This window comes from Salmo salar, chromosome 11 (assembly GCF_965601325.2).
Source record: "Salmo salar chromosome 11, fSalSal1, whole genome shotgun sequence".
Taxonomy (NCBI): Eukaryota; Metazoa; Chordata; class Actinopteri; order Salmoniformes; family Salmonidae; genus Salmo; species Salmo salar.
In genome coordinates, this window is record NC_138301.1 from 122,989,678 (window position 1) to 123,013,012 (window position 23,335).

Below are 23,335 nucleotides of genomic sequence, written 5' to 3' on the forward strand. Positions count from 1 at the left end.
TAGTTTACTGTCAGCAAAAGTTCACCGTGTTGTTGTCTCAGCCTGTAATGGATAAATACACATCGGTTCTGTTCTGTTAGGTGCTGCAACAGTTTAGCCACAGGAGTAATATTCAAACCACCCCCCCCCCCCCCCCCCCCCCAGCATCATTTGCATTCACACCCTAGCAGTTAATTGAAGTTAGAAACAGAGAGTTGAAACAGCAGTCAGCCAGTCAGTCCGTCCGTCAGTCAGTCAGTCAGTCAGTCCGTCCGTCCGTCCGTCCATCAGCCAGTCAGTCAGTCAGCCAGCCAGTCAGCCAGTCAGCCAGTCAGTCAGTCAGCCAGTCAGCCAGTCAGTCAGCCAGCCAGCCAGCCAGTCAGTCAGCCAGTCAGCCAGTCAGTCAGCCAGTCAGTCAGTCAGTCCGTGTGAATGTGTGAATGTGTTGTCTACCCCTCCCTGCATGAGATTTGAGAGGTACAGTGCCTTCAGAAATGATTCATTTTTTAACATTTTATTTCAGCTTTATTTAACCAGGTAGGCTAGTTGAGATCAAGTTCTCATTTACAACTGCGACCTGGCCAAGTATTCACATGTACTGTAGATGTTTGTGTGTGTTAGCTCGAGCCATGTGACTTGAGCCTTCGATGATGTTTACATCACCTCTCATAATAAAACTCACAACTATGCCACACAGCAACCGTTCACCTTTAAATGTCACATGACATTTACATGAAAGTTCTCTTATTCCAAGTAGGTTTCACTTTTACACTTATTTTCCACATATAATATATATATATATATATATATAATACTAACAACTATAATAATATACAGTACCAGTCAAATGTTTGGACACACCTACTCATTCAAGGGTTTTTGTAGAATAATAGTGAAGACATCATAACTATGAAATAACACATATGGAATCAAGTAGTAACTAAAAAAGTGTTAAACAAATATATTTGTATTTGAGATTCTTCAAAGTAGCCACCCTTTGCCTTGATGACAGCTTTTGAACACTATTGGCATTCTCTCAACCAGCTTCATGAGGTAGTCACCTGGAATATATTTCAATTAACAGCTGTGCCTTGTAAAAAGTTAGTTTGTGGAATTGATTTCCTTCTTAATGCGTTTGATCAATCATTTGTGTTGTGACAAGGTAGGGGTGGTATACTAAATATATGCTTATTTGGTAAAAGACCAAGTCCCTATTATGGCAAGAACAGCTCAAATAAGCAAAGAGAAACAACAGTCCATCATTACTTTAAGACATGAAGGTCAGTCAATAACGGAACATTTCAAGAACTTTGAAAGTTTCTTGAAGTGCAGTCGCAAAAACTATGATGAAACTGGCTCTCATGAGGACCGCCACAGGAAAGGAAGATCCAGAGTTACCTTTGCCGTAGAGCAGGGGTGGGCAACTCCAGCCCTCGAGGGCCTGATTGGTGTCCTAGCTTTAAGCACCAGCTGTCAGAGCAGCTCACAGATCACTGCACCTGTACATAGCCCATCTATAAACAGCCCAACTACCTACCTCATCCCCATACTGTATTTATTTATTTATCTTGCTCTTTTGCACCCCAGTATCTCTACTTGCACATTCATCTTCTGCACATCTACCATTCCAGTGTTTTACTTGCTATATTGTAATTACTTCGCCACCATGGCCTATTTATTGCCTTAACTTACCTCATTTGCACTCACTGTATATAGACTTTTTGTTTTCTTTTGTTCTACTGTATTATTGACTGTAGGTTTGTTTTACTCCATGTGTAACTCTGTGTTGTTGTATGTTGTCGAACTGCTTTGCTTTGTCTTGGCCAGGTCGCAGTTGTAAATAAGAACTTGTTCTCAACTAGCCTGCAGCAATACACCATCCTATCTGGTTTGCACTTAGTGGGACTATCATTTGTTTTTCAACAGGACAATGACCCAAAACACATCCAGGCTGTGAAAGGGCTATTTGACCAAGAAGGAGAGTGATGGAGTGCTGCATCAGATGACCTGGCCTCCACAATCACCCGACCTCAACCCAATTGAGATGGTTTGGGATGAGTTGGACCGCAGATTGAAGGAAAAGCAGCCAACAAGTGCTCAGCATGTGGGAATTCCTTCAAGAACATTGGAAAAGCATTCCAGGTGAAGCTGGTTGAGAGAATGCCAATAGTGTGCAAAGCTGTCATCAAGGCAAAGAGTAGCTATTTGAAGAATCTCAAATATAAAATATATTTTGATTTGTTTAACACTTTTTTGGTTACTACATGAGTCCATATGTGTTATTTCATAGTTTTGATGTCTTCACTATTATTCTACAACGTAGAAAATAGTCAAAATAAAGAAAAACTTTTGAGAATGTATATATACAGTGCCTTCAGAAAGTATTCAGACCCCTTCCCATTTTCTACATTTTGTTACATTACAGCCTTATTCTAAAATTGATTAAAAACATTTTTTGGAAGCATCCCTGGCACAATCCCTACGGTGAAGCATGGTGATGGCAGCATCATGTTGTGGGGATGTTTTTCAGCGGCAGGGACTGGGAGAATAGTCAGGAACGAGGGAAAGATGAACTGAGCAAAGTACAGAGAGATCCTTGATGAAAACCTGCTCCAGAGCGCTCAGGAACTCAGACTGGGGGCCGAAGGTTCACCTTCCAACAGAACAACGACCCTAAGCACACAGCCAAGACAACGCAGGAGTGGCTTCGGGACAAGTCTCTGAATGTAGTTGAGTGACCCAGCCAGAGCCCGGGCTTGAACCCGATCTAACAGCTCTGAAAATAGCTCTGAAAATAGCTGTGCAGCGACGCCCTCCCATCCAACCTGACAGAGCTTGAGAGGATCTGCAGAAAAGAATGGGAGAAACTCCCCAAATACAGGTGTGCCAAGCTTGTAGCGTCATAACCAAGAAGACTCAAGGCTGTAATCGCTGCTAAAGGTGCTTCAACAAAGTACTGATTATAGGGTCTGAATACTTATGTAAATGTGATATTCAGATTTTTATTTTTAATACATTTGTATAAAAAAAAAATCCTAAAAAACTGTTTATGCTTTGTGATTATGAGCTTTTGTTTGTAGATTGATGAGGGGAATTGTTTTTAAAAATTAATTTTAGAATAAGGCTGTAACGTCACCAAATGTGGAAAAAGTCAAGGGGTCTGAATACTCTTCGAATGCACTGTATACTGCATATACGAACACTACTAATAATAAAAATATATAATAATAATAATAATAATATATACATATCTGCAGTTTATGCAGTGGGAGCCCCTTTCTCTATAATGTCTGATTGTAACATATTGGCTAGAGGTTAAAGTAGGTTAATATGTTTGTCTACCTGTACTTGCCTAGTTAAATAAAGGTTAAATACAAAAAATAAAAAAATAAACACAAGTTCTCTCTCTCTCTCTCATTCTCTTTGTCTCTCTCCCTCCCTCTCTTTCTCGCTCTCTCTGCCTAATTGAGTTCTTGAGTTCACATTTAGGACCGTTGGTCTTCCTCCCTAACCTCTAACCCCAGTCACATGTTACTTCCTGTCTCAATCCCTCCATCACAACCTACTGTATCTTTCTGCCCCTCTCCCACTTCCTGTCTCCATCCCTCCATCACAACCTACTGTATCTTTCTGCCCCTCTCCCACTTCCTGTCTCCATCCCTCCATCACAACCTACTGTATCTTTCTGCCCCTCTCCCACTTCCTGTCTCCATCCCTCCATCACAATCTACTGTATCTTTCTGCCCCTCTCCTCACTTCCAGTCTCCATCCCTCCATCACAACCTACTGTTTCTTTCTCCCCCTCTCCTCACTTCCTGTCTCCATCCCAATCTCTATCCTCCTCCATCTCCCTCCCCTTGACTCTCTCTTATTCCCTCTCCTCTGTCTGTAGTGCCATCTGTAGACTGTTGAGATAGATGCTGTTTCTAGAAGCCAGAGGGCTGCTACTCCGTGAGGGGAGGGAGGCCTCCATTTCCGCATCTATTTCCAGGAAACCCCCACCCATCTGGGACTCGGGCAGGGCCTGGGCCTGGGCCTGGGCCTGCTGGTAGCGACGCTTCCTCTTCTTGGGTATCTGTCCCACGTTCAGGTCAAGAGAAGCATAGTTCAGGTCAGGTTGTTGTTGGGGCTGGGGCGCAGGCTGAAGAGAAGGAGTAGGAACAGTAGAATAATAATGTATTTGTCCTTTTTTTTTACTATCTATTACAAAGGAGTATTTCAGGTCGTGGTTGGTGGAGCTGGGGAATGGGCTGGGGGAGGGGGGCTGGGGGAGGGGGGCTGGGGGAGGGGCTGGGGGAGGGGGGTTGGGGGAGGGGGGAGGGGGGATGGGGGGAGGGGGGAGGGGGGATGGGGGAGAGGCTGGGGGAGGGGGGCTGGGGGAGGGGGGAGGGGGGAGGGGATGGGGGAGGGGGGCTGGGGGAGGGGGCTGGGGAACGGGCTGGGGGAGGGGGGCTGGGGGAGGGGGGCTGGGGAACGGGCTGGGGGAGTGGGGATGGGGGCTGGAGGAGGGGGGCTGGGGGAGGGGGGCTGGGGAACGGGCTGGGGGAGGGGGGCTGGGGGAGGGGGGCTGGGGGAGGCGGGATGGGGGAACAGGCTGGGGGAGGGGGGCTGGGGGAGGCGGGATGGGGGAACGGGCTGGGGGAGGAGAGCTGGGGGAGGACTGGTGGAATGGGCTGGGGGATGGGGGCTGGGGGAGGGGCTGGAGGAGGGGGGCTGGGGAACGGGCTGGGGGATGGGGGATGGGGGAGGGGGGCTGGGGGAGGGGCTGGAGGAGGCGGGATGGGGGAGGAGGGCTGGGGGAGGCCTGGGGGAACAGGCTGGGGGAGGGGGGCTGGGGAACGGGCTGGGGGAGGAGGGCTGGGGGAGGACTGGTGGAATGGGATGGGGGATGGGGGATGGGGGCTGGGGGAGGGGCTGGAGGAGGGGGGCTGGGGAACGGGCTGGGGGAGGGGGGATGGGGAAGGAGGCTGGGGGAGGGGGGCTGGGGGAGGCGGGATGGGGGAGGAGGGCTGGGGGAGGCGGGATGGGGAGGAGGGCTGGGGGAGGGGGGCTGGGGAACGGGCTGGGGGAGGGGGGCTGGGGAACGGGCTGGAGGAGGGGGGATGGGGAACGGGCTGGGGGAGGGGGGCTGGGGAACGGGCTGGGGAAGGAGGGGGGACTGAACACTGAGATCTTACCCAATTTCTGAACACTGTTAGTATATTATATATGAACACTGTTATATTATATATGAACACTGTTATATTATATATGAACATTGTTAGTATATTATATATGAACACTGTTATATTATATATGAACACTGTTATATTATATATGGACACTGTTAGTATATTATATATGAACATTGTTATATTATATATGAACATTGTTAGTATATTATATATGAACACTGTTAGTATATTATATATGAACACTGTTATATTATATATGAACACTGTTATATTATATATGAACATTGTTAGTATATTATATATGAACATTGTTATATTATATATGAACACTGTTATATTATATATGAACACTGTTATATTATATATGGACACTGTTAGTATATTATATATGAACATTGTTAGTATATTATATATGGACACTGTTAGTATATCATATTACAAGAGGTCTCACGTTAAGAATTTCACTCTGCATTTTTACACCCGTTGTATCCTGTGCACGTGGTAAATAAAGTTCGAAACTTGAAAGTCGAATAGCATCCTGTCCTTGGTAACTGCTCATGCATTCAGAAAAATGGTACTATATATAGCTTATAGAGCGGATATTGGCTGCGATGTACACAGTGTGGTGTAGAGAACTAGAGATAGCCTTGACCACAGAGGATGACTGTGAACTACTTTAGTTAACAGATTTCTGTTAACATGGTGTGCTTCTCAATATAGTGTACTACTTTAGACCACAGCCCTATGGTACCCTATTCCCTATATAGTGCACTACTTTAGACTAGAGCCCTATGGCACCCTATTCCCTATATAGTGTACTACTTTAGACCACAGCAGTATGGTACCCTATTCCCTATATAGTGCACTACTTTAGACCAGAGTCCTATGGCACCCTATTCCCTATATATAGTGCACTACTTTAGACCAGAGCCCTATGGAACCCTATTCCCTATATAGTGCACTACTTTAGACCAGAGTCCTATGGCACCCTATTCCCTATATAGTGCACTACTTTAGACCAGAGTCCTATGGCACCCTATTCCCTATATAGTGCACTACTTTTGGTCAGAAGTGTTGAACTATAAAGGGAATATGGTGCTATTTGTAATGTAGCTTAATATGAGCAGTGTGGTCTAAGCGACTTGTGGTCTAAGCGATGTAACTTCAATATATATATAGGCCTATATAGACATTTTATTATTAGCATGAATACTGAGTGTAGGCGTAGTTCATTTCCTCTCAGAGTGGAAAATATAAATATATATATATAAATAGAAATATAGCTGACCGTCGTTTTCAATTATTACCATTATGAAATGAGAGTTTTTCATTCACATTTTGTTTTACGTGAGCATTGGCAGTTAATTAAAGTAAATCAAACAGTAAATCAAACTATGTCCTCTATATATTTTTGTTTTAATTTACACAGTACAGTTTAAAACCAAACTACAAAAACAAATGTTATTGTAATGACAGTTGTATGTGAACAATAATGAACAAGAATAATTTTGGCCCGACGTACGTACCTTTCTGTCATTTCTGGAACGTTGATTGGTCATGGATTCATAGCACAAGTCTTCACAGAACACACACACACACACACACAGAACACACACACACACACACACACACACACACACACACACACAGACACACACACACACACACACACACACACACACACACACACACACACACACACACAGAACACACACACACACACACACACACACACACACACACACACACACACACACACACACACACACACACACACACACACACACACAGAACACACACAGACACACACACACAGAACACACACACACACACACCACACACACACAGAACACACACACACACACACACAGAACACACACACACACACACACACACACACACACAAACACACACACAGAACACACACACACACTATTTAGTCATAAACAAACATGTTTCCATTTAACTCAGGAAACTAGAACACAATCATGATCATATCTAAATGGAAGAAAAAACAACTGAATCTTGATCCAAGTTCAGACTATATAGTTTGACGTATCCAAGTTCAGACTATATATTATGATGTACCCAAGTTCAGACTATATAGTTTGATGTACCCAAGTTCAGACTATATATTATGATGTACCCAAGTTCAGACTATATAGTTTGATGTACCCAAGTTCAGACTATATAGTTTGATGTACCCAAGTTCAGACTATATAGTTTGATGTACCCAAGTTCAGACTATATAGTTTGATGTATCCAAGTTCAGACTATATATTATGATGTACCCAAGTTCAGACTATATAGTTTTGTTACTATTCGATGTCACTGTGTTGTTGGAGTAAGAACATAATGACATACTGATGAACTTTGCAGATTTATTTCCAGATACTCTCTGTCAGATAGCGTTCGCCAAAACAAAACACGAAGGTTGTTCTGCCTTATTCTACTGCAGCAGTTAGTAGGCAGTAAGATAGCTGACTTGTAAAAAAAAAAAGTATTCTTATCGGTCAGCTACGACACTGTTGTATTTATAGCGCTGTTACAACTGTAAATGAAACTGTACGCGTTTTGTTGTTGTGAAGGTTAGAATTTATAGACACTTGTTTTAAATAAAAAACTGGCTGTACATTTTTTGTCAACTTCCATCGTAAAGCAATGTGAGATGATACAGCCTTAGAGCAGTTGTATTCAAAGTCAGGGTCGCGGGGGAAGAGCGGTTACGTCGCTAATATACTTTTTTTAAATTACATTTTATTATTATTATTTTTTTTTTTGGGGGGGGGGGGCAAAAATAGTACAGATTATTTAATGGGACAAAATAATACCATTTTTTTTGAGAAAGATCATTAAAAAAAAATAAAAAATTGTATTGAGTAAATGTATTCATTGGTTAATTTTCATTTTGATAAGAGGTAAAAATGCAATGAATGAAAGGTTATTTGTTGATGTAAAAACCTACATTGACTGTTGTATCATTAGGCAGTAATAGTTATTTATATTGAGGGATACCTGGAGGTCACCAGACCTCTGAAATTAAAACAGTTGTCATTCTCCCCCGGGGAAAATATAGATTTTTTAAAACCTGGGCCTCACAAAGTATTTGGAGAAAACAAAAGCATGTAACCCTCCACATCCAGAATTATAATTCAAACTAAATAGCAGAGAATATGAAATCCCTTGTTAGTAGGCTATCGTTGTTGTAGACGTGATTTCCATCAAATCATCCCCGCGGCTGAGAACCACTAGTGTATTCACACCATATATTCCCGTTATCCGCTAGAACACGGCATTTACTCGTTTCAGCGATGAGGGCCGTCCACACCAAAGCCGAGAACTATCACGATAAATTACACACAACTATAAAACGTTGGCGAACATCCACACTAGAGGAAAGTGTATCGTCCAACCTACAGTAGCCTGCACCTGTCAATCAACTGATCAACGCATCCTACATACTCATGTTAAAAAAGGTGGTAACTGCATCCTACTGCACGCTGTATACTCATGTTAAAAAAGGTGGTAACTGCATCCTACTGCACGCTGTATACTCATGTTAAAAAAGGTGGTAACTGCATCCTACTGCACGCTGTATACTCATGTTAAAAAAGGTGGTAACTGAGCCCATATAGTGCTGGTTCATTGTCATAGTGACAACTGTAAATACTACTTCAATGTAGGTTACATGTAGTCTAATGATAAATAGAATTAGAATTAGAATTAGAATGTATTAGAATTAGAATGTAGTCTAATGATAAATAGAATTAGAATTAGAATTAGAATGTATTAGAATTAGAATGTAGTCTAATGATAAATAGAATTAGAATTAGAATTAGAATGTATTAGAATTAGAATGTAGTCTAATGATAAATAGAATTAGAATTAGAATTAGAATTAGAATGTATTAGAATAAGAATGTAGTCTAATGATAAATAGAATTAGAATTAGAATGTATTAGAATTAGAATGTAGTCTAATGATAAATAGAATTAGAATTAGAATTAGAATGTATTAGAATAAGAATGTAGTCTAATGATAAATAGAATTAGAATTAGAATGTATTAGAATTAGAATGTAGTCTAATGATAAATAGAATTAGAATTAGAATGTATTAGAATTAGAATGTAGTCTAATGATAAATAGAATTAAATGTAGAAAATAAATAACAAACGCTGTTTGACCTGCACATCTTTTACATCATGTTATTGCTTGCCTCGTTGCTTTAATTTTTATTTTATTTTATTTAACTTTTATTTAACTAGGCAATTCAATTAAACAACAGACGGATCTACAGTTGCTCAAGTGGTTTGTAAGTGATTTCCATTTTTGAAATGGATGTCAATTCGTTTGGATATTATTTTTCACTGTTCTCATCCCTGTCTGTCACGTGCAACCGTTTAATAATGAGTCCAACTATGCACTCAATTCAATTTACATTTACATTCAAGTTAAGGGCTTTTATTGGCATGGGAAACATATGTTTACATTACCAAAGCAAGTGAAATAGATAATAAATAATAAACTCTCTTTTTGCAACTTTCTCAAAACAGTTCATTCCTATTTTACATTCAGCAATTAGCAAGAGCAAGAGGTCTAGTATAACAATGTATACAACATTAATGTCCTATAGTTTTTGTAGAATATAGTTTTTCCTTGGATTTCACGACAAGACGAATAGCAGAGAGGCTTGCGTCCGTAGCCTATAGCCTGTTGCGCACCGGAAAAGCTGGAAGAGTGAAGCTAGAGTTGTTTAACCGAAGAAGTTAAATATTAGCTAGATATCAGGCCACTCATTGGCTAAATATTAGCTAGATATCAGGCCACTCATTGGCTAAATATTAGCTAGATATTAGGCCACTCATTGGCTAAATATTAGCTAGATATCAGGCCACTCATTGGCTAAATATTAGCTAGATATCAGGCCACTCATTGGCTAAATATTAGCTAGATATCAGGCCACTCATTGGTTAAATATTAGCTAGATATCAGGCCACTCATTGGCTAAATATTAGCTAGATATCAGGCCACTCATTGGTTAAATATTAGCTAGATATCAGGCCACTCATTGGCTAAATATTAGCTAGATATCAGGCCACTCATTGGCTAAATATTAGCTAGATATCAGGCCACTCATTGGCTAAATATTAGCTAGATATCAGGCCACTCATTGGTTAAATATTAGCTAGATATCAGGCCACTCATTGGCTAAATATTAGCTAGATATCAGGCCACTCATTGGCTAAATATTAGCTAGATATCAGGCCACTCATTGGCTAAATATCAGGGCTATAAATATTTACCTGTCAAAGTGCAAGAAAAAAAAGTGAACAGATTATGAAATCTGTTAATTGGCATCCATAGTAACTGGCATGCATAGTAACTGGCATCCATAGTAACTGGCATGCATAGTAACTGGCATCCATAGTAACTGGCATGCATAGTAACTGGCATGCATAGTAACTGGCATGCATAGTAACTGGCATGCATAGTAACTGGCATCCATAGTAACTGGCATGCATAGTTAACTGGCATGCATAGTAACTGGCATCCATAGTAACTGGCATCCATAGTAACTGGCATGCATAGTAACTGGCATCCATAGTAACTGGCATCCATAGTAACTGGCATGCATTGTAACTGGCATGCATAGTAACTGGCATGCATAGTAACTGGCATCCATAGTAACTGGCATGCAGAGTAACTGGCATCCATAGTAACTGGCATCCATAGTAACTGGCATGCATAGTTAACTGGCATGCATAGTAACTGGCATCCATAGTAACTGGCATCCATAGTAACTGGCATGCATAGTAACTGGCATGCATAGTTAACTGGCATGCATAGTAACTGGCATCCATAGTAACTGGCATCCATAGTAACTGGCATGCATTGTAACTGGCATGCATAGTAACTGGCATCCATAGTAACTGGCATCCATAGTAACTGGCATCCATAGTAACTGGCATCCATAGTAACTGGCATGCATAGTTAACTGGCATGCATAGTAACTGGCATCCATAGTAACTGGCATGCATAGTTAACTGGCATGCATAGTAACTGGCATCCATAGTAACTGGCATCCATAGTAACTGGCATGCATAGTAACTGGCATGCATAGTAACTGGCATGCATAGTTAACTGGCATGCATAGTAACTGGCATCCATAGTAACTGGCATGCATAGTAACTGGCATGCATAGTTAACTGGCATGCATAGTAACTGGCATGCATAGTAACTGGCATGCATAGTAACTGGCATCCATAGTAACTGGCATCCATAGTAACTGGCATGCATTGTAACTGGCATGCATAGTAACTGGCATCCATAGTAACTGGCATCCATAGTAACTGGCATCTATAGTAACTGGCATGCATAGTTAACTGGCATGCATAGTAACTGGCATCCATAGTAACTGGCATCCATAGTAACTGGCATGCATTGTAACTGGCATGCATAGTAACTGGCATCCATAGTAACTGGCATGCATAGTAACTGGCATGCATAGTAACTGGCATGCATAGTAACTGGCATGCATAGTAACTGGCATGCAGAGTAACTGGCATGCATAGTAACTGGCATCCATAGTAACTGGCATGCATAGTAACTGGCATGCATAGTAACTGGCATGCATAGTAACTGGCATGCATAGTAACTGGCATCCATAGTAACTGGCATCCATAGTAACTGGCATGCATAGTTAACTGGCATGCATAGTAACTGGCATGCATAGTAACTGGCATGCATAGTAACTGGCATCCATAGTAACTGGCATCCATAGTAACTGGCATCCATAGTAACTGGCATGCATAGTTAACTGCATGGTATTTTCAAATGCCAGTCATGTTACAAATCATGTCATTGCTACATTGCCTGGACATACAATAGAGGAAGTTAAAGTGTACAAATATTTGGGTGTGTGGGCTGATAAGCTGAGCTTCACTGTGCATGTAGAGAACTTGATAAGGAAGCTCAAGCTGAGAATAGGATTTTATTACCGGCATAAGGCTTGTTTTTCTCTGGAGGCCAGGAAGGAGCTGGTACGATGTACATTACTGTCGGTTTTAGATTTTAGTGATGTTATATATGTGCAGGCCTCAGCCACTACCCTGAGAGCACTTGATTCAGTGTATCATGCAGCCCACAGGTTCATTACAAATCAGAAACGTCTAACACATCATTGTGATCTCTACAGCGCTGTTGGCTGGTCGTCATTGACCCTTGTGTAGGTTTAAACACTGGTATACACTGATTTATAAGGCCATACTGGGTAAAATGCCATTTTATCTCTGTTTATTTTTTAGTCAGGTCAGCAAATAAATATAAATTACAATCCCATTCTCATTTGCTTCTAACAGTACCAAAAAATTAGAGCAGGTCATGATAGAAATAGTTTTAGTTCCTCAGCTCCGTGGTCCTGGAATTCTCTCCTGAACATTTACCAATTTGATGATCTAGTTTCGGTGGTGGAGTTTAAACACTTGATCAATTTATATATCATAGAAGAGTGTAAATGTTTTTAGCCCAGCTGTTTTTTAGTCAAGATGTTTGTGATTTTTACGTTAAATGTTTTTGTTGTACTGTACGTGTGTTTATAGTTGTGTTTAATGGTGTGTTAGTGAATGTTTCGTTGTACTGTATGTGTGTTTATAGTTGTGTTTAATGGTGTGTTAGTGAATGTTTTTGTTGTACTGTATGTGTGTTTATAGTTGTGTTTAATGTTGTGTTAGTGTAATGTAATATGTTTTGTCTGAAACGTTGTTCCCCTGCTGCTATTGGACCAGGTCTCTCTTGGAACAGAGATATTTATCTCAATGAGAATAAACCTGTATAAATAAAGGTAAAATAAAAAAAATAAAAAAATTGATATTAGCCCTCTGATTACAGTAAAGAACAAGACAATAACCGCTTAAAAATCCCGTTTTGAATGCTTCGTGCCGAAATAACTGCATCATATCAAATTGAATAGATCACAAGCGCCGAATACAACTGGTGTAGACTTTACCGTAAAATGCTTGTTTTACCAGCCTTTCCCAACACAAGAGGAGTAGCATCAAATCCACATGGACTTTTATCCTCTCCATTCCGTAGCAACTCCTCCAACACCCGATTTAATCAATTTACTAGTTTTCCGCATTGAGGAACCATCTCCTTTCGACTCCAGAATTCCATTGAACTTTTCTAGATTCCTCGGCCTAAACATCAGCGCCACAGGTAACTTCCACAAAGCTGTGAACGATCTGAGAGACAAGACAAGAAGGGTCTTCTATGCCAAACTACACATACCTTGGCCTAAACATCAGCGCCACAGGTAACTTCCACAAAACCGTGAACGATCTGAGAGACAAGGCCATCAAAAGGAACATAAAATTCAATATACCAATTAGGATCTGGCTAAAAATACTTGAATCAGTTATAGGACCCATTGCCCTTTATGGTTGTGAGGTCTGGGGTCCTGCTCACCAACCAAGAATTCACAAAATGGGACAAACACCAAATTGAGACTCTGCATGCAGAATTCTGCAAAAATATCCTCCACGAACAACGTAGAACACCAAATAATGCATGCAGAGCAGAATTAGGCCGATACCCGCTAATTATCAAAATCCAGAAAAGAGCCGTTAAATTCTACAACCACCTAAAAGGAAGCGATTCCCAAACCTTCCATAACAAAGCCATCACCTACAGAGAGATGAACCTGGAGAAGAGTCCCCTAAGGAAGCTGGTCCTGGGGCTCTGTTCACAAACACAAACAGACCCCACAGAGCCCCAGGACAGCAACACAATTAGACCCAACCAAATCATGAGAAAACAAAAAGATAATTACTTGACACATTGGAAAGAATTAAAACAAAGAAACAGAGCAGACTAGGATTCTATTTGGCCCTAAACAGAGAGTACACAGTGGCAGAATATCTGACCACTCTGACTGACACAAACTTAAGGAAAGCTTTGACTATGTACAGACTCAGTGAGCATAGCCTTGCTATTGAGAAAGGCCGCCGTAGGCAGACCTGGCTCTCAAGAGAAGACAGGCTATGTGCACACTGCCCACAAAATGAGGTGGAAACTGAGCTGCACTTCCTGACCTGCCAAATGTATGACCATATTGGAAACACATATTTCCACCAGATTACACAGACACACAAAGAATTCGAAAAAAATCACATTTTGATAAACTCACATATCTACTGGGTGAAATACCACAGTGTGTAATCACAGCAGCAAGATTTGTGACCTGTTGCCAGAAGAAAAGGTCAACCAGTGAAGAACAAACACCATTGTAAATACAACCCATATTTATGTTCATTTATTTTCTCCTGGTACTTGAACTATTTGCACATCATTACAACACTGTATATAGACATAATATGACATTTGTAATGTCTATACTCCTTTGGAACTTTTGTGAGTGTAATGTTTACTGTTCATTTTTTAAAGTTTGTTTCACTTTTGTTTATTATCTATTTCACTTGCTTTGGCAACGTTAACATATGTTTCCTATGCCAAGAAAGCCCCTTAAATTGGATTGGATTGAGAGAGAGAGAGAGAGAGAGAGAGAGAGAGAGAGAGAGAGAGAGGAGAGAGAGAGAGAGAGAGAGAGAGAGAGAGAGAGAGAGAGAGAGAGAGAGAGAGAGAGAGAGAGAGAGAGAGAGAGAGAGAGAGAAGGGTTCTATACTGAAGTTATGCTAGAATACATGAATTCAAAAATACTGACATTTAATCGATTACAAGGGGGGGGGGCCTAGGCCATCCGTCCATTAGGCCACCCGTCCACAAGTTGAAGAATTTAGCATTTTTCAAACACCTGAAACAGCTTTTTTCCTGCCATCTATAGCCATAATTATTATACTTAATTCTATGTAAAAAAAATATATATATTTAAAAAAATTATGCTCACTTTATCTGGGTATATAAGCATATCTACCTCCTGAGGTGACTGGTGGTTATTACATTAATAAAGATAACTAAATATACTTCAATGCATCTCTGCTCAAATATTGAAAAGTACGTGAGTCTTATTCAGTACATTTAGTTATGGCTTGCTTTTCTCAAGTCTACCAAACTTACCAGCAGACATGCCAGCTAAGATAGTTAGACAAGCTAGCTACTCTATCTTGATAGCCTGAAAATGGCTTCTTAGTAGCTAGTTATAAGGTTGGGAGATTGGGAACCTATCTGGGCTAGCTAAAGTCAACTTCATGAAACTGCTAGGTGGCTAATAATATTACAGAGAAACAATATATATATATATATATAATTTTTATATTTTTTTTAAAGGACAAATCTGAGAAAACACGTGCCCCTGTGCCTCCTATGGGTATGGTGCCTTTGCATGTGGGGATGTTTCCATAGATATTATGTTATGTGATGTTATGTCACCTGTAGTGATGTTTCCATAGATATTATATTATGTTATGTGATGTTATGTGATGTTATGTCACCTGTAGTGATGTTTCCATAGATATTATATTATGTTATGTGATGTTATGTGATGTTATGTCACCTGTAGTGATGTTTCCATAGATATTATATTATGTTATGTGATGTTATGTCACCTGTAGTGATGTTTCCATAGATATTATATTATGTTATGTGATGTTATGTCACCTGTAGTGATGTTTCCATAGATATTATATTATGTTATGTGATGTTATGTGATGTTATGTCACCTGTAGTGATGTTTCCATAGATATTATATTATGTTATGTGATGTTATGTCACCTGTAGTGATGTTTCCATAGATATTATATTATGTTATGTGATGTTATGTCACCTGTAGTGATGTTTCCATAGATATTATATTATGTTATGTGATGTTATGTGATGTTATGTCACCTGTAGTGATGTTTCCATAGATATTATATTATGTTATGTGATGTTATGTGATGTTATGTCACCTGTAGTGATGTTTCCATAGATATTATATTATGTTATGTGATGTTATGTCACCTGTAGTGATGTTTCCATAGATATTATATTATGTTATGTGATGTTATGTCACCTGTAGTGATGTTTCCATAGATATTATATTATGTTATGTGATGTTATGTCACCTGTAGTGATGTTTCCATAGATATTATATTATGTTATGTGATGTTATGTCACCTGTAGTGATGTTTCCATAGATATTATATTATGTTATGTGATGTTATGTCACCTGTAGTGATGTTTCCATAGATATTATATTATGTTATGTGATGTTATGTCACCTGTAGTGATGTTTCCATAGATATTATATTATGTTATGTGATTGATGTTATGTCACCTGTAGTGATGTTTCCATAGATATTATATTATGTTATGTGATGTTATGTGATGTTATGTCACCTGTAGTGATGTTTCCATAGATATTATATTATGTTATGTGATGTTATGTCACCTGTAGTGATGTTTCCATAGATATTATATTATGTTATGTGATGTTATGTCACCTGTAGTGATGTTTCCATAGATATTATATTATGTTATGTGATGTTATGTCACCTGTAGTGATGTTTCCATAGATATTATATTATGTTATGTGATGTTATGTCACCTGTAGTGATGTTTCCATAGATATTATATTATGTTATGTGATGTTATGTGATGTTATGTCACCTGTAGTGATGTTTCCATAGATATTATATTATGTTATGTGATGTTATGTCACCTGTAGTGATGTTTCCATAGATATTATATTATGTTATGTGATGTTATGTGATGTTATGTCACCTGTAGTGATGTTTCCATAGATATTATATTATGTTATGTGATGTTATGTGATGTTATGTCACCTGTAGTGATGTTTCCATAGATATTATATTATGTTATGTGATGTTATGTGATGTTATGTCACCTGTAGTGATGTTTCCATAGATATTATATTATGTTATGTGATGTTATGTCACCTGTAGTGATGTTTCCATAGATATTATATTATGTTATATTATGTTATATTATGTTATGTCACCTATAGTGATGTTTCCATAGATGGGATTCTCCTGCTGCTGATTCTCCTCTTCCTCCTCTTCCTCCTCCAATCTACTAAGACGGGAAACACAGCCAGGACCACATCAATCAGATACATCAATATACATCAATATACATCAATATACATCAATATACATCAATATACATTAATATACATCAATATACATCACATACATTAAAATACATTAATATACATCAATATACATCACATACATCAATATACATCAATATACATCAATATACATTAATATACATCAACCTACATCAATATACATCACATACATTAAAATACATTAATATACATCAATATACATCACATACATCAATATACATCAATATACATCAATATACATTAATATACATCAACATACATCAATATACATCACATACATTAAAATACATTAATATACATCAATATACATCACATACATCAATATACATCAATATACATTAATATACATCAATATACATCAATATACATTAATATACATCAACATAGATCAATATACATCACATACATTAAAATACATCAATATACATCAATATACATCACATACATTAATATACATCAATATACATTAATATGTATCAATATACATTAATATACATCAATATACATCACATACAATAATATACATCAATATACATCAATATACATCAAGATACATTAATATACATTAATATACATCAATATACATTAATATACATCAATATACATTAATATACATCAATATACATCACATACATCAATATACATCACATACATTAAAATACATTAATATACATCAATATACATTAATATACATCAATATACATCACATACATTAATATACATCAATATACATCAATATACATCATCACACATTAATATACATCAATATACATTAATATACATCAATATACATTAATATACATCAATATACATCACATACATCAATATACATCACATACATTAAAATACATTAATATACATCAATATACATTAATATACATCAATATACATCACATACATTAATATACATCAATATACATCAATATACATCAAGATACATCAATATACATTAATATACATCAATATACATTAATATACATCAATATACATCACATATATTAATATACATCAATATACATCACATACATCACATACATCAATATACATCAATATACATCAATATACATCAATATACAGCAATATACATCACATACATCAATATACAATATATATCAATATATGGTTTCATCAGACCAGAGAATCTTGTTTCTCATGGTCTGAGAGTCTTTAGGTGCCTTTTGGCAAACTCCAAGCGGGCTGTCATGTGACTTTTACTGAGGAGTGGCTTCCGTCTGGTCACTCTACCATAAAGGCCAGATTGGTGGAGTTCTGCAGAGATGGTTGTCCTTCTGGAAGGTTCTCCCATCTCCACAGAGGAACTCTGGAGTGCTGCAGAGATGGTTGTCCTTCTGGAAGGTTCTCCCATCTCCACAGAGGAACTCTGGAGTGCTGCAGAGATGGTTGTCCTTCTGGAAGGTTCTCCCATCTCCACAGAGGAACTCTGGAGTTCTGTCAGAGTGACCATCAGGTTCTTGGTCACCTCCCCAACCAAGGCCCTTCTCCCCCAATTGCTCAGTTTGGCCGGGCGGCCAGCTCTAGGAAGAGTCTTGGTGGTTCCAAACTTCTTCCATTTAAGAATGATGGAGGCCACTGTGTTCTTGGGGACCTTCAATGCTGCAGACATTTTTTGGTACCTTTCCCCAGATCTGTGCCTCGACACAATCCTGTCTCGGAACTCTACAGACAATTCCTTCAACCTCATGGCTTGGTTTTTGCTCTAACATGCACTGTCAACTGTGGGACCTTATATAGACAGGTGTGTGCCTTTCCAAATCATGTCCAATCAATTGAATTTACCACAGGTGGACTCCAGTCAAGTTGTAGAAACATCTCAAGGATGATCAATGGAAACAGGATGCACCTGAGCTCAATTTAGAGTCTCATAGCAAAGGGTCTGAATACTTATGTAAATAAGTTTATTTGTATTTTTAATGAATTTGAAAAAAATTATAAAAACCTGTTTTTGCTTTGTAATTATTGAGGTAGTGTGTGTAGATTGATGAGGGGGAAAAAAATAATTCAATCTATTTTAGTATAAGGCTGTAACGTAACAAAATGTGGAAAAAGTCAAGGGGTCTGAATACTTTTCGATACTGTACATTTGAGATGAGTGATTCATGTCAGATCACTGACTAGACATGTGCTGTGTAAACACACACACACACACACACACACACACACACACACACACACACACACACACACACACACACACACACACACACACACACACACACACACACACACACACATTTTAGAAAAGACATAAGACACACATACAAAGGTAGATGAAGCACATTACTGGAGTATGATAATAAACCCGTACCTCTCTCTTGGATAATGCTGTTGGTTGAGAAACTCCTCATTGTCTGTCAAAACAAAATGGTGGACAATCACTTTCCTGCGAGTCGATGAGACTGACAAAGTTAAGTTAAGCAATGCTGATGAACAAAATAGCCTACAGAATGACAGATGCCATTTATGTTGCTGCAAGAGAGGTAAGAGAGGTAAGAGACGTAAGAGAGGTGAGCGAGGTAAGAGAGGTGAGAGAGGTAAGAGAGGTAAGAGAGGAAGAGAGGTGAGAGGTGAGAGAGGTGAGAGAGGTAAGAGAGGTAAGAGAGGTGAGAGAGGTGAGAGAGGTAAGAGAGGAAGAGAGGTAAGAGAGGTGAGAGAGGTAAGAGAGGTAAGAGACGTAAGAGAGGTGAGCGAGGTAAGAGAGGTGAGAGAGGTAAGAGAGGTAAGAGAGGAAGAGAGGAAGAGAGGTGAGAGAGGTAAGAGAGGTAGAGAGGAAGAGAGGAAGAGAGGTGAGAGAGGTAAGAGAGGAAGAGAGGAAGAGAGGTGAGAGACGTAAGAGAGTTTAGAGAGGTAAGAGAGGTAAGAGAGGAAGAGAGGTGAGAGAGGTAAGAGAGGTGAGAGAGGAAGAGAGGTAAGAGAGGAAGAGAGGTGAGAGAGGTGAGAGAGGTGAGAGAGGTGAGAGAGGTAAGAGAGGTAAGAGAGGTAAGAGAGGAAGAGTGGAAGAGAGGTAAGAGACGTAAGAGAGGTGAGAGAGGTAAGAGAGGTAAGAGAGGTAAGAGAGTTGAGAGAGGTGAGAGAGGAAGAGAGGTGAGAGAGGTGAGAGAGGTAAGAGACGTAAGAGAGGTGAGAGAGGTGAGAGAGGTAAGAGAGGTGAGAGAGGTAAGAGAGGTAAGAGAGGTAAGAGACGTAAGAGAGGTGAGAGAGGTGAGAGAGGTAAGAGAGGTAAGAGAGGAAGAGAGGAAGAGAGGTGAGAGAGGTAAGAGAGGAAGAGAGGAAGAGAGGTGAGAGACGTAAGAGAGTTTAGAGAGGTAAGAGAGGAAGAGAGGTGAGAGAGGTAAGAGAGGTGAGAGAGGAAGAGAGGTAAGAGAGGAAGAGAGGTGAGAGAGGTGAGAGAGGTGAGAGAGGTGAGAGAGGTAAAGAGAGGTAAGAGAGGAAGAGAGGAAGAGAGGTGAGAGAGGTAAGAGAGGAAGAGAGGAAGAGAGGTGAGAGACGTAAGAGAGTTTAGAGAGGTAAGAGAGGAAGAGAGGTGAGAGAGGTGAGAGAGGTAGAGAGGTAAGAGAGGTAAGAGAGGTGAGAGAGGTGAGAGAGGTGAGAGAGGTGAGAGAGGAAGAGAGGTAAGAGAGGAAGAGAGGTGAGAGAGGTGAGAGAGGTGAGAGGTAAGAGACGTAAGAGAGGTGAGAGAGGTAAGAGAGGTAGAGAGGTAAGAGAGGAAGAGAGAAGAGAGGTAAGAGACGTAAGAGAGTTTAGAGAGGTAAGAGAGGAAGAGAGGTGAGAGAGGTGAGAGAGGTGAGAGAGGAAGAGAGGTAAGAGAGGAAGAGAGGTGAGAGAGGTAAGAGAGGAAGAGAGGAAGAGAGGTGAGAGACGTAAGAGAGTTTAGAGAGGTAAGAGAGGAAGAGAGGTGAGAGAGGTAAGAGAGGTGAGAGAGGAAGAGAGGTAAGAGAGGAAGAGAGGTGAGAGAGGTGAGAGAGGTGAGAGAGGTGAGAGAGGTAAGAGAGGTAAGAGAGGTGAGAGAGTGAGAGAGGAGAGAGAGGAAGAGAGGTGAGAGACGTGAGAGAGGTGAGAGAGGTAAGAGAGGTGAGAGAGGTGAGAGAGGTGAGAGAGGAGAGAGGTGAGAGAGGTGAGAGAGGAAGAGAGGTGAGAGAGGTGAGGAGGAAGAGAGGTGAGAGAGGAGAGAGAGGTGAGAGAGGAGAGAGGTGAGAGAGGTGAGAGAGGTGAGAGAGGAAGAGAGGTAAGAGACGGAAGAGAGGTGAGAGAGGTGAGAGAGGTGAGAGAGGAAGAGAGGTAAGAGAGGAAGAGAGGTGAGAGAGGTGAGCGAGGTGAGAGAGGAAGAGAGGTAAGAGAGGTAAGAGAGGTGAGAGAGGTGAGAGAGGTAAGAGACGTAAGAGAGGTGAGAGAGGTGAGAGAGGTGAGAGAGGTAAGAGACGTAAGAGAGGTGAGAGAGGTGAGAGAGGTAAGAGAGAGAGAGGGAGAGAGGTAAGAGAGGTAAGAGATGTGCGAGAGGTGAGAGAGATGAGAGAGGTAAGAGAGGTAAGAGAGGTAAGAGAGGAAGAGAGGTGAGAGAGGTGAGAGAGGTAAGAGAGGTAGAGAGGAAGAGAGGTGAGAGAGGTAAGAGAGGTGAGAGAGGTGAGAGAGATGAGAGAGGTAAGAGAGGTAAGAGAGGAAGAGAGGTAAGAGAGGTAAGAGAGGTGAGAGAGGTGAGAGAGGTGAGAGAGGTAAGAGAGGTGAGAGGTAAGAGAGGTGAGAGAGGTAAGAGAGGAAGAGAGGTGAGAGAGGTGAGAGAGGTAAGAGAGGTGAGAGAGGTAAGAGAGGTAAGAGAGGAAGAGAGGTGAGAGAGGTAAGAGAGGTGAGAGAGGTGAGAGAGGTGAGAGAGGTGAGAGAGGTGAGAGAGGTCAGAGAGGTGAGAGAGGTAAGAGAGGTGAGAGAGGTGCTCTGTGTCAGTCTCAGTGTTCTGTGTCAGTGTCTCTGTGTGTGTTCCTGGTGTCAGTGTGTTCCTGGTGTCAGTGTGTTCCTGGTGTCAGTGTGTCTGTGCTCTGTGTGTGTTCCTGGTGTCAGTGTGTTCCTGGTGTCAGTGTGTTCCTGGTGTCAGTGTGTTCCTGGTGTCAGTGTGTCTGTGCTCTGTGTGTGTTCCTGGTGTCAGTGTGTTCCTGGTGTCAGTATGTCAGTGTCTCTGTATGTTCCTGGTGTCAGTGTGTTCCTGGTGTCAGTGTGTCTGTGCTCTGTGTGTGTTCCTGGTGTCAGTGTGTTCCTGGTGTCAGTGTGTCAGTGTCTCTGTATGTTCCTGGTGTCTGAAGTTATTGTTTGTGTGGACGTATACAAAACACATTCAGGTCCATCATTATTATTATTGATAAAGATGAGCAAAAAATACCAACAAATGTAATAATACTATATTGAGCCATATTCTATGCAAAAAAAAAAAAAAGGGAAAATATATTATTTTAATCTAACACAATTGCTCGGAGAGAGAGATTTTATTCAACAAGTAATAATTTACCTGCTTTGTGTCTGGTGTCCCTGTGTCTCAGAATGCAGAGGGTGAGATTGAGACACACAGAGATGAAGAGAAGCAGACAGAATAAAGTCAGAGGTACTATGCACCAGGTACAACCTAGAAAACAAAAAAACAGAGAGAACGAGTTAGTTATGAGTCATAGATGGATCCACTCGGTCTGGACAAAGTCAGTCTGGACAAAGTTAATCTGGACAAAGTTAATCTGGACAAAGTTAATCTGGACAAAGTCGGTCTGGACAAAGTTAATCTGGACAAAGTTAATCTGGACAAAGTCGGTCTGGACAAAGTCAGTCTGGACAAAGTTAATCTGGACAAAGTTAATCTGGACAAAGTCAGTCTGGACAAAGTTAATCTGGACAAAGTCGGTCTGGACAAAAAATCGTTCTGGACAAAATCGTTCTGGACAAAATCGTTCTGGACAAAATCGTTCTGGACAAAATCGTTCTGGACAAAGTCGTTCTGGACAAATAGAGGGTTTATTGTTTTTAACATGTCTCTCATTCTGCTGTTATCCTTTTTCACAGGTTAATATTTTAAACCTCTAGATGGAAATTCTACCAGTTTAATAAAC

General features: G+C 40.2%; 1 protein-coding gene across 2 annotated transcripts in view; it reads right to left on the minus strand.

The window, feature by feature from the left end:
- Positions 1 to 477: 477 nt before the first annotated feature.
- Positions 478 to 23,335, minus strand: part of LOC106563920 (uncharacterized) — a 26,190-nt gene continuing 3,332 nt past the window's right edge. The window contains exons 2-6 of one of the 2 annotated variants that reach the window (XM_045690265.2): positions 22,747 to 22,860; positions 19,564 to 19,606; positions 17,106 to 17,179; positions 6,680 to 6,729; positions 478 to 4,120 (exon numbers count right to left, since the gene is read on the minus strand). In XM_045690265.2, the coding sequence (XP_045546221.1) occupies positions 3,848 to 4,120; positions 6,680 to 6,729; positions 17,106 to 17,179; positions 19,564 to 19,606; positions 22,747 to 22,860 (554 nt within the window). In that variant the 3' untranslated portion in view covers positions 478 to 3,847. The remainder of the gene's footprint in view (positions 4,121 to 6,679; positions 6,730 to 17,105; positions 17,180 to 19,563; positions 19,607 to 22,746; positions 22,861 to 23,335) is intronic. The other variant, XM_045690264.2, reaches the window with a different exon arrangement.